The following is a 12,798-nucleotide window of genomic DNA, read 5'->3' on the forward strand; positions in this document are numbered from 1 at the left end:
TGTTTTATTTAGCTTTCCTCACTGTGACAAAAAGATATGGCAAGAACAATGTAGATAAGGGAAAGTTAATTTGGGGCTCAACTTTCAGAAGTCTCAGTCCACAGACTGCTGACTCTATAGGTCTGGGCCCAAGGTGAGGTAGAACATCATGTCAGAAAGACATGGCAAAGGAAAGCAGCTCAGGACATGAACACCCACTAGGAAGCAGTGAGAGCTCCACTCAACATGCAGTCCCCAAGTGACCTACCTTCTGCACACCCTATCTGACTATGATTATCACCCAGTTAATCCATGCTGATGAGCATGGAAAATGGTACAAATATTTTGAAAAATAATTTGTCAGTTTCTTACTAAGGGGATATAAAGGAACATGTAGAGACTTTTATAAATTTCTTAACTATCTTGAGTATGGTGATTAAACATGCTTAATATACATGTTGAAACTTGTCAAGTTGCACACTTTTTAAATGTGCAGTTTACCTTATGCCAATAATATCTCATTAAATCTTTTGAAAACAAAAGCAGTATTGTAAGAAGAAACACCTTAGCCAGTGATTAGGATAGAGACACAGGAAAAATCTAGAGGCTTGAGGTGTTTAATTCTATAGCAAAGAAAAGTAATACTTGGGTTTTTAGGAATGGATAAGCACTAATAGAAATGAATTTTTAAAAAATATATCATTATGGTTGCAGAAAAGAGCATATTTTTAGGGGGTAGCTGGGAAAACAGGTGTAAGGTTATTACAGAATTCTGGTAGAGAAAATGTTAACCTGACATGATAATCCTCAAGGCACAAGGAAGAAAACTGAGCCAAGAAAAGGAGTGAGGGTGCCATTCACAAAGAAAAGTACAGTGGGAATGATCCAGGTGTAACCACAGTTCTCATTATATTTTAATGCAAAAACATTTCTGAAATGGAGAGTATTGAAACACATCGGTGTCGTATGGTGCAGTGCCAAGCAATGTGTGCAACTACTACTATAGGATACATCAGAAGGCCTCATTTTTATGCACCTGAGCAAACCCTGGGGAGCCCAAGACTTCAAAGGAAGGGTAGTTTAACCTCTCCTTCCCATAGAGAAGAGTGTGGAAGGTCAAAGAACAGCAATGGGAGACCGGGCAGGAAGCCAGGAGGGAAGAGGAAAAGAGCAGGATCATATCCATCTGCACCTCCCTGTTTCTTGTGATGTCTCCATGTGGCCTTATCATAACTCATGAGGAATTACTGGGGCTCAGAAAGACTTGGTTACTCATCTAGGGTTGTCCAGATTATAAGTGTGATAGATAGGACATAAAACGTGAACCCTGGGCCCCTGGAAGTCCTCCATGCTCTTCTTATGATTTGAAAGTCACTATTGAAGACATTTAGATTATTCTGTAGTCTAGAGCAAAATATACAATGTATTTTCTTTCTTCAATCTATCAGCTCAACCAAATCCCAGGAGAGGAGAACCCTATTTTTCTCCCTTCGAATGCCAAATATGACTGGCTTTTGGCCAAAATCTGGGTGCGTTCCAGTGACTTCCACGTACACCAGACCATCACCCACCTTCTGTGCACACACCTGGTATCTGAGGTTTTTGGTATCGCCATGTATCGCCAGCTGCCTGCTGTGCACCCCATTTTCAAGGTACAGCCAGTTACCACCCCACCTGCGGAATGAGAACACTGGGTATGGTAGCTGTCTTCTCCTCAGGGGGTCTGTGGCTAGGAGTGAGTAGCAGAGAGGGACCTCAGGAGAAATGCTCAGAGAGACAGTAATGCCCTACAAGGAAGAAAGCTGCTGGAAGCTTGATGGGTCCTTCAGATGTAAAGCTAGGGCAGGGGCCAGGGCCTAGACCTGACATGGAGCCTGGCTGGCTGGGAAGTAGAGGTTGAAAGGCAAATGAGCTCACTGTCACTTTCTTTCCATCTTCCTGCATCCTCTCAGCAATGATTGCTAGAGTAACTAAAGGCTTAAAAAAAAAAAAAAGAAAAGAAACACCTCCATAGCTCAGTTTCTCATCTATAAAGAAAGCGAAAGTAATACTCTGCCTCTTAGGATGATGGTCAGGATTAAAATAATTAATACATTCAGAGATTTTAAGCAATGTCTAGCACATAGTTAAGCATTAGACAAGTGTTGACTGTCATCCTTTTTATCATTATTGCCATTGTCATCAAAGCTGTGTCCCCCAGGCCTCCAGCAATTACTTAGCAAGAAGACGGGCACCCAGACCTTTGCTTACTGTGTTCAGCATCACCCCTTGCACTATGGGCTGGGGTGGGGATGCTCAGTGTCCCAAGGGGCCCTCTCTGAGGTCTTTGCTCTTTCCCTTCCAAGCTGTTGGTGGCACATGTGAGGTTCACCATCGCCATCAACAACAAGGCCCGCGAACAGCTCATCTGCGAGTATGGCCTCTTTGACAAGGTAGGTGCCCTCCAACACACAGTACCTGGAAGATTCCTGCTTAGTGGCCTCTACAACCCATCTGAAATTCAGATTCCCTTTCAGGAGACCAGGCCACTGGGTGGAGGTTTGGAAAAAGCAGAAGGCTGGATGCTGTACTTGCAGCTAATTCCCAGCTTCTATGACTAACCTCCAGCCCTTTCCACCCATCAAGGCACCCTCTCCTCTTCTCAGGGTGTTACCATGTCTTCCTCCTTGTGGTGTCTGTTTGTCACCTCCTACCACGCTTCTCCTCTTCAAGCCCAGAGTCACACTCTTCATAGACCACTGACCCTATACACACTAGAGTTCTGTGTCATTTTCCCACATTACACAGCCCTACCATTTCTGCCTGGGACCTGCCTAACATTCTGAGCACAGCCTCCTACCCTCTCTCCTTGTAGGCCCTTAATGTCCCCGACCCACAACCCAGTCTTCTCCCAGCAGGGCATCAGGAAAGCAGGTCCCCCACTGGTGGGTGCCCACTCTTCCCCTGCCAGCTGCCTAGTTGCCTTCCTGCAGGTGGGAGCCTGGTCCTCCCTCCTGCAGTGCTGTAATACATGGTGATTCAGCCCCTTTCATTGGAGGGGAGAGACTTCTCTCTATCACCTCTTCATGGGGGTTGGAAGGCTAGGCCTTCTACAAATCAAACATCACTCCTCCCCACCTCACATGCAAAAGGTTTGCCCATCTTACTCTGTCACCCCACTGCCCTCCCACTTTCTCATGGATGCAGGGATGAACTCCTGGGCTGGACAGCTGGGCAGGAAAGTCATCCTCGATCAGGGGCTCTCTCCTCCTACCCAGGCCAATGCCACTGGAGGTGGCGGGCACATGCAGATGGTGCAGAGGGCCTTGAAAGACCTGACCTATGCTTCCCTGTGCTTCCCCACGGCCATCAAGGCCCGGGGCATGGAGAGCACTGAGGACATCCCCTACTACTTCTACCGAGATGATGGGCTGCTGGTGTGGGAGGCCATTCAGACGTGAGTAGTGGCTGGGGTCTGGGGGAAGGAAGCCCCAGGAGGAGTCATCGGGTCCTGACCTGGCTCCGTGGTTAGTTGCTGTTGGAGGGAAGGGCTGTGGGAATTCTGAGTCCTGACGTTAAGGAGTGATATTAAGGTCAACGTGGGGCACTCATTCCTGCCGACTCCCTTCTGAGCCAGGTTCACATCTGAAGTGGTGGGCATCTACTGAGAGTGACCAGGTTGTAGAAGAGGACCAGGAGCTTCAGGACTTTGTGAAGGACGTTTACGTATATGGCATGCGGGGCAAGAAGGCCTCAGGTAGGTCACAGCCGCTCTTTCTAACCCTCTGGACTGCTCTGGGAGACGTGATCCGATCCCTCCCAGTGGTGTGCTTGGAGCAGTTCTCGGCTCCTGGAGTGTCTTTAGCAGCAGGAATCTCTCCAGCACTTGGGGGGACGCTGAGACGCCACGGGAGGGCGGGGTCCCAGGGGTCCCTCCTCCGGGGGGAAGGGCTCAGCAGCCATGACTCCGCCTCAGGCTTCCCCAAGTCACTCAAGAGCCGGGAGAAGTTGTCCGAGTACCTGACTGTGGTGATCTTTACGGCCTCGGCCCAGCACGCAGCGGTGAACTTCGGCCAGGTAGGCTGTACCAGGGCAACCCCCTCTCTGGGCGGGAACTCATTCAGATCCCCTCCATCCACTGCTAGCTGGCGAAGTCAGGCCCGCTTTTTCCTCCTCCTTCCACTTCAGGCATTGTCCTTTCTGCCCGGTTACCGCCTCACCCTTGGCAGCCTCTGGGCCTGGAATCAGTGTCTACAGGCACCTGTTCCACAGGTTCAGCTAAGGGCTCCCTCCACTCGAAAGGAGGGGAGCGCTGTCGGGTTGCTACAGGAAGATTAGGGTGAGGGTCCCCCTCTAGGAAGGAGGGAATGGAACCTCAGAGATGAGTGACGGTACCTCAGGAGGGATGGGGACACCCAAGAGGAGGGGTAAAGGTGACCAGGCAGGTGCTTTCCGGGTCAGGCAAGTGCAGATGTGGTGGGTTGCAGGTGGTCCGGCATCTGGACTTCCGGGTCACCACTTCTGTGGGTGCTGTTTCGCAGTACGACTGGTGTTCCTGGATCCCCAATGCTCCCCCAACCATGCGTGCCCCACCGCCCAAGGCCAAGGGAGTGGTGAACATAGAGCAGATCGTGGATACTCTGCCCGACGGTGGCCGCTCATGCTGGCATCTGGGTGCAGTGTGGGCTCTGAGCCAGTTTCAGGACAATGAGGTAAGACTAAACAGGATGAGGGACTGTGCAGGTCTCCCAATATTTAACCCATTTCTCAAGTTCAAGGTTTTGTTTGTGACAAAGGGATCAGGGTGGACACCTACAGCAAGGAATCCTGACTTCCAAGGCTGGAGGGTCCAAAATTAGCTGCAGGTGCTACCTGGTCTTCAAGGCAGCACCTAGCGAGATCTCAGAGTGGGTGGGGCAAGAGAGGACACAGGCTTTGCTCCATTTAAGGTGATTGACCAGAGCAGGGGTGAGTGATAACCACTCCCTACCTCCCACTGCTTTCAGCTACTGTCAAGATCTTCCATGTGGTTTCTTCCCTGGCCTCCCAGGGGGAACAACAAAGTTTCCTGGTTTCTTCCAAACACCTAAACCTGGTAATCTAACACCCAGTCTAGAGTATCTTGACTGACACAGCCCTTGGCAGTACTTGCAGTGCTGCACAGAAGGAATTGGATATCTGAGTGGCCTTTGCTAATGTCTTGTTTCCTCACTAGATATCATTGTACATGTGTCTTTGATGTGTTCAGCATGGCCAGAGGAAACATTTCTAGTAGAGCAATTTCTTGGTCAAAGAATGTCAAGACTGAATTGCTCTCTGCAAACTAAATTCAAAAACCCACCATCCCCTTTCTAGTCTGAAATTTTGATTTTAATAATCCAGTTTTTAAAAAAGATGTTTAATGTATATTTTCAGACATTTGTGTGAACAAGCGGGTGACCCACAAGTGGGAAGTAGCCACCACTTCCACACCCTGCACCACAAGGCGTGGCCATGGCTCTCCTGGGCAGGAGGCTACCAGTACCTGTACTTGCCTACATAGAGAGTGCTGTGTAGGGCAGAGCACAGGGTCACACTCCCACAACCGAGATACTAGCAGCCTCTTCACTCACCTGCACCATTACACAGGTTTCTAATTACCCAGCAGTGACACAAAACTTTTCCCATTTATTGATAAAGTCCCAGCTCTGGAGCATTCCTTAGGGAAAGCAGGTTGAAAAGGCATTAATTTTTAAAGTTTCATTTTGTGTTTGATTGACACATTATAATTATACATATTTATGGGATGCAAAGTGATATTTTAGTACATGTATACATTGGGTAAAGGTCAAATTGTGGCATTTAGAAAACCCATCACCTCAAATATTTATCTTTCATTTCCTTGTGGTGAGAACATTCAGAAACTTCTAGTTATTATGAAATATAAACTACAATATTGTGAACTTTAGTTACCTTACTATGCTATAAAACACTACAACTCTTTCTTCCTATCTAACTGTAGCTTTGTATCCCCTGATCTTCCTCTCTCCTTTTCTCCTACATCCCTCCCCTCCCCTCTGGTAACTACTATTCTGCTATCAACTTCTAGGAGATGAGCTATTTAAGGCTTCACATATTAGTGAGATCATACAGCATTTGACTTACTGTGCCAGGTTTATTTCATTTAACATAATGTCCTCTAGGTTCATCCATGTTGTTGCAAGTGACAGAATTTCATTCTTCTTTATGACTGAATAGTATTCCATTGTTTACATATACTACACCTGCATAGTGGCAGGTGGCAGAAGGTAGAGGAAAAGGGAAGGTGAGCAGATGCTCCCTCCCTGTCCTCACAAGTCGTGGTCCATAGGGGTGGGACAAGGCCTATCAGTTTATGTGGTCTCATCTTACATTGAGTTTTCTGTCCATGTCTGTGCCCTCAGCTGTTCCTAGGCATGTACCCAGAAGAGCACTTCATTGAGAAGCCTGTGAAGGAGGCCATGGCCCGATTTCGCAAGAACCTGGATGCCATTGTCAGCGTGATTGCTGAGCGCAACAAGAACAAAAAGCTGCCCTATTACTACTTGTCTCCAGACCGAATACCGAACAGTGTGGCCATCTGAACCCTGCCTGTGGCAATCTCACCCGAGGAAGGCCAGCCAGACTCCAGCTTGTGTGGCAGGCTCTGGGGCTGACCTCCTGGCAGCTCACCTCTCTTCCACCAAGCCTAGCAAGTGTGTTGGGGTTTCCTGATGGGCCAGTTACAAACCAAAGTCTCCTCCAGAATGTGTCAGGTTGTACCAAAGCTTCAGAGCATTTTCCTGTTTATCCATCCATCTGTAGCGAATCCCATAGTTTGATCAAAGCATACAAATATTTCAGGGACCCTCCTATATAGAGGACTTCAGAGCCTCCTGCCCAGGCTCAGATGAGTCCTTCCACACTAAAGCAACAGAAAATCAGGATAACAGATGCCAGTTCTTTTTGGAGATGGGGAATTTCTGTGCTACTTATCCTTAGTTTAATTTCTTGCATGTAGTAGGTGCCCAAATAACTTCTTGTTGAATGAATTAAGAATTGGTTGCCATAAAAATAAAGTAGTTATCTAAAGCAGGTTTTGTTCCACATGGTATATTCCACTCACCCCAAACAGTTCATTTACCTCATCTCTGCCACCGCCCCTGCCCCATGTGTGCGCATCATATTTGCTGATTCCATCTGAGCAAAAGCCTGCCCACCCAAGTCTGGCTAGCAGGTGCCTTTTTCCTAGACTGCTCTCACTCATTCTTCAGAACATATCCGAAATGCCATCACCTCTGGGAAGGCATACTTCATTGCTCAGAGAGAGCTTGTCTCTTCCCAGTACTTTGTGTGACTGTGTTGTTGCTCTCCTGTGTGTTCTCCCCCTAAGAAGGGGAGCCTCTGGAAGGTCAGGGAACCCATCTTATCTGTTCCTGTGCCCTGAGGATGACATGAAACAACAGCACTAAATTACTCCCTTGTTTTCCTGCTGGCAGGGCTGACAGATTCCAGGCATTGTGTTTGGAGCTGGGTACTAGTTTTCTTCTGCATCAGGGTTTACAGCATGACTTGCAGAAAAAGTGGGACCTGGACAACTTAATTTGGTCACTGTTTAGACTAAATTTAATTCATTATGTGTTAAATTCACAAAAAATGAATATTCTAATAAAAAATTAATTAATTAGATAATTTTAACAGTAAAAATGCTTCCTCACACAAAAGATTTTACCTCCCGCATGTTCAGTGGGGAGCCCTTACAGTGCATTTAAGTTGTTTTTCTAAATGACAATATTCGGAGAGAAGGCAAACTTTAAAATATCAAAAGCCAAAATCAATATATGTCATTTAGAAAGAGAAAGAGAAATTTTTAAAGTTTTATTGAAATATATATTATGATAGTAATATGCATCTGTATATACTATCTATATTAAAGCAGTTCAAATATATTCTAATGTCCACTAAAATCAGTAGATAAAAATGTTTAACTGTATTTGCTGATTTCTACATTGAAAGGAAATAGGGTGGAAAATTATTGTTGTATTTAAACACCAAAGCTCCCATTCTGAAAGGTTATGGTCTGTTGATTCTAAACGCCTATACTGAAAGGTAATTTTATTTGGCCTAACTTACATTATTAAAGTAAGGAAAACAATATGAAGCCAGGAATTTAAATGGACATGTTTACATAACTGTGGCTGGTTATTTTCTGTGTCATAAAGCCTTATTTTGCCCATCTTCTGATTTTACTTCTAAATGGAGTGCTGTTGACAAATGGTAATATTTACTAAAACTACTTAGAGAAAGGGATAGCCTAACAAAAAAGAAATAAAACAGCAAAAATAATAACAAATTTTTAAAATTTTCCTATTAGTAACAAATTAAGCTTTAGTTGAATGTTTGCTGCTTTTTGTTTTATCTGATTTTATTTACTTGCATGTGTGTGTGATACTGGGGATTGAACCCAGGGTCTTGTGCATACTTAGTAAGCACTCTACTCCCAAACTCCTTTACAGACATTTTTATTTTACTTTAAAACAAAGTCTCTCTAAAGTTCCCGGGTTGTTCATTGCTCAAATAGAGCTGCCATCCTCCTGCCTCAACCTCTGAAGTAGCTGGGATTACAGATGTGTTCCATTGCACCCTGCTAATATTGACCTCTCTAGGAAATACTTCTGTTTACCCCAAACTGCAACAAACCACTTGGAGAGACATAATAAAGTTTATGTATGTCAAATCCAAAGTCAATAGGATACTGAATGGTGAATTTAAAGCATTTTCTCTAAAATCAAGAACAAGACAAGTATGTGGGAATTCACCACTCCTATACAATGTAGTATTGGAAATTTTAGCCAGAGCAATTAGGCAAGAGGAAACAAAAGAGAAACAAACAGGAAATAAAAAGTGAAATTACCCTTTTTGCAGGTAATATAATCCTATTTTAGAAGAACCTAAACACTCTACTGGAAAAATTCTAGATGTTATAAGCAAATTTAAGTGAGTAGCAGGATACAAAATTGACTTGCAAAAATACTGTTTTTCTATATACCAATAACAAACCCACGGAGATTGAAAACAAGATAACTCCATTCACAATACATTCAAATAAAAAAAGAGAAAGAAAAGAAGAAGAAAAAAACCAAGGAGATTAAAATCCTATTCAAGTAAATTACAGAATGCTGAAAAAAGAAATTGATGACATTAGAAGATAAAAAGACCTACTATGTTCAATATTAATACGGTGAAAATAATCATATTATGGAAAGTCATCCACACATTGCATGCAATTCTCATCAAATTCCAGTGATATACTCACAGAAGTATAAAAAATAACCCTAAAATTCTTTTTTTCTATTTTTTAAATTTATTTTGATTCATTATACACAAATGGGGTACAACTATTGTTTCTCTGGTAGTACATAGAGTTGTACCATTTGTGTAATCATACATGTACATAGGGTAATGATATTTGTCTCATTATTTTTCCTTCCCTCACCCCCTCCCCACCCCTAACCCTAAAATTTTAATGGAAGAAAAAAAAAAAAACGAATAACTAAAACAATCCTGAATAGTAAGAGAAATTCTGAAGACATCAGGATACCCAATTTTGAAGCATAATACAAATTCACAATATGGAAAATAACATGGTACTGACCCAAATGCAGACTCATAGACCAATAGACTAGAATAGAATACCCAGAGACAATCTCAAACATCTAGTCATCTGATTTTTAAAAGAGGTGGCAAAATGGACTGGGGACATAGCTCAGTGGTAGAAAGCCTACTTAGCATACCCAAGGCCCTGACCCCCATTATATATCAATTTTCTTTTCCTAAATAATCTTGGAAAAACATTTAATCCATCTATAGTTTGGGACACATTGGAAGAAATTATCATTTTAAGAAATTTGAAATAATAATGTGATATTTTAATGTGTTTTCATAATTTATATTTGCCTGAATGACCTCTTGGGAGGAAAAATACAAAAGCAGAGGTTTTAGGAATAGCTTATAATAAGAAGGGTTACAGTCACAATCGCTAAAGAAAATAGATTGATAAATTCAGCTCCACCTAGGAGAAAGAGAAGAAAGAAAAGACTAAATCTTTTTGGGCAATGATTGATGAATGAAAGTCACACACAACAAGAAAGGATAACTCAATAAGTGAATGGAGACAGATTGTTGAAATAAAAGATATTGAAAATTATTTTTCAAGGAAATACTGACTCTAGGGGTAAATAATTTTTTAAAAGGTAAGGGAGGAGAAAGAAACAGAGAGGTAAGAATATAACTTTAAGCAAAAGAACAAAAGAAAAGGAATTTAGAGTAAGGTATGAAAAGAAACAACACAAAGCTTTATTCATGTTAATAGCACTGATAAGATTGATTTGTGTTACAGAACAATTACTTTTTTGTAATTATTTCTATAATAAAGCATTTAGTTTATTACTATAAAATAAGTAATTCAATTCATTAAACATGGTTATAAACTATCTTCAATCTGTAACATTTTCAGCAGGGAAAAAAAGTAAAAGAAATGTTTCATTAATTTTTCTCTGAAGGAAAGAATTGATAATCAGAATTCTAGAGGATATGCAGCTTGAAAAGATGCATTTAAAAGCATATGGGGTGGGGTTCAAAAGAAGTTTAAGATATTTTAATGTGAAATTTTAATTTAAGGTCATACTTGGAAGATGCTAAGGATATTCTGGTACCTATATTCATGTTTATGACTTTTCTCTCATTTGTTTGCCTCTTACTTATGACATCACTTCAAGATAATACACCTAAACCTTAGAAGAGTATATAAAATTAAGTATATAAAATTAGAAATTCAGTAGCCTTCATTTTTAGCTATCTCATGCATATGATATTGTTTAGAGCACTTCATTATATAGAACTCTTTCCCCCAATTTATTCTTGTTCAAATATATTAAAAATTTTTTTACATCCAATACCTTATTCTAGGTACTCTATGATACACATAAATATGTTTCCTAACCTCCAATAGCTTAGAGAATGAATTTTTAAATAACTATAGAATCTTCTAAAACTTGAAATCTTAGAATGTATTGTAAGAACTTTGAATGGATATTTTTTAAACTAAAATGCAAAAAGCTCCTCAGTTAAAATCTTACCATATGATTATTGAAAGTCTCTGCATCTAGAACTGGCTATCATTTTGCACAAAACATATATTCTTCAATTAGATGAAGAGATTTAAATTTACTCTAAATGTAAAGACTCAGAAAACATGGGGTGATCCCTTTTCAATCTGAATGTTGAGAAACAGACTTAAATTTCTAAATTTCCACAATTTCTAATATTATTTTAGTGTAAATACAGAACCAAAGATCAAAATAGAGAAAAAGCTCTCCTAAAAACTATACAATGTGGAGAGAGGTGTTGAGTAGTTGCTTGGCGAACTATTTCTTCAGGCCCCCGGCTTGGGGTGCCCTTCCAACCCATGGCCGGACACCTGGCTTCGGACTTTGCCTTCTCGCCCCTCCGGGTGGTGGGGGCGATGGGCCAGGAGGGTCAGAGCCTGGCTGGATTGACCCTCGGACTTGGCTAAGCTTCCCAGGCCCTCCCGGTGGTCCTGGAATTGGGCCAGGGGTTGGGCCAGGTTCGGAGGTGTGGGGGATTCCCTCATGCCCTCCACCCTATGAGTTCTGCGGAGGGGTGGCATACTGTGGAAATCAGGTTGGAATGGGCCTGGTCCCCCACAGTGGCCTGGAGACCTCTCAGCCTGAGAGCGAGGTGGGAGCTGGGGTGGAGAGCAACTCTGAGGGGGCCTCCCCCAAGCCCTGCTTTGCCCACCCTGCTGTGGTGAAAGTGGAGAAGGAGAAGGTGGAGCAAAACCCTGAGGAGTGCCAAGATATCCAAGCTCTGCAGAAAGAACTAGAGGAATTTGCCAAGTTGCTGAAGCAGAAGATGATCACCCTGGGATATACCCAGGCTGATGTGGGGCTCACCCTGGGGGTTCTCTTTGGGAAGGTGTTCAGCCAAACGACCATCTGCCGCTTTGAGGCTCTGCAGCTCAGTTTCAAGAACATGTGCAAGCTGCGGCCTCTGCTGCAGAAGTGGGTGGAGGAAGCAGACAACAACGAGAACCTTCAGGAGATATGCAAAGCGGAGACCCTCCTGCAGGCCCAGAAGAGAAAGAGAACGAGTATCGAGAACCGAGTGAGAGGCAACCTGGAGAACATGTTCCTGCAGTGCCCTAAACCCACACTGCAGCAGATCAGCCACATTGCCCAACAGTTGGGGCTTGAGAAGGACGTGGTCCGAGTGTGGTTCTGTAACCGGCGGCGCCAGAAGGGCAAGCGATCAAGCATTGACTATTCCCAACGAGAGGATTTTGAGGCTGCAGCGTCTCCTTTCTCAGGGGGACCTTTCCTCTGGCCCCAGGGCCCCATTTTGGTACCCCAGGTTAAGGAGGCCCTCATGTCACCACACTCTACTCACCAGTCCCTTTTCCTGAGGGGGAAGCCTTTCCCTCTGTCTCTGTCACCATTCTGGGCTCTCCCATGCATTCAAACTGAGGTGCCTGTCCTCTGGGGGCAGAGGAAAGATGAGAAGCTAGGGAGAGAACCTGGAGTCTGGACCAGGGGTTTTGGGATTAAGTTCTTAATTCACTAAGGAAGGAATTGGAAGCACGAAGGGTGGGGGTAGGGAGTTTGGGGAACTGGTTGGAGGGAAGGTGAAGTTCGATGATGCTCTTGATTTTAATCCCCACATCACTCATACTTTGTTTTTAAATAAAGAAGCCTGGGACACAGTAGATAGATTAAAAAAAAAAAAAAAAACTATACAATGCTAAATTATAAAGTGTTCAAGAGA

General features: G+C 43.4%; 1 protein-coding gene and 1 pseudogene across 1 annotated transcript; both read left to right on the forward strand.

Moving 5' to 3' along the window:
- The first annotated feature begins 1,154 nt into the window (after window positions 1-1,154).
- Window positions 1,155-7,043, forward strand: LOC124985243 (polyunsaturated fatty acid 5-lipoxygenase-like). Its single transcript, XM_047553822.1, is given in 8 exon segments — window positions 1,155-1,631; window positions 2,325-2,411; window positions 3,237-3,415; window positions 3,596-3,622; window positions 3,624-3,715; window positions 3,935-4,035; window positions 4,500-4,670; window positions 6,381-7,043. Coding segments are annotated over 8 exon segments (1,068 nt in total). The 5' UTR covers window positions 1,155-1,400; the 3' UTR covers window positions 6,561-7,043.
- A 4,379-nt stretch (window positions 7,044-11,422) lies between these two features.
- Window positions 11,423-12,500, forward strand: LOC124984939 (POU domain, class 5, transcription factor 1-like; annotated as a pseudogene).
- The last annotated feature ends 298 nt before the right edge of the window (window positions 12,501-12,798 follow it).

Source organism: Sciurus carolinensis, chromosome 5, assembly GCF_902686445.1.
Source record: "Sciurus carolinensis chromosome 5, mSciCar1.2, whole genome shotgun sequence".
NCBI classification, from domain to species: domain Eukaryota; kingdom Metazoa; phylum Chordata; class Mammalia; order Rodentia; family Sciuridae; genus Sciurus; species Sciurus carolinensis.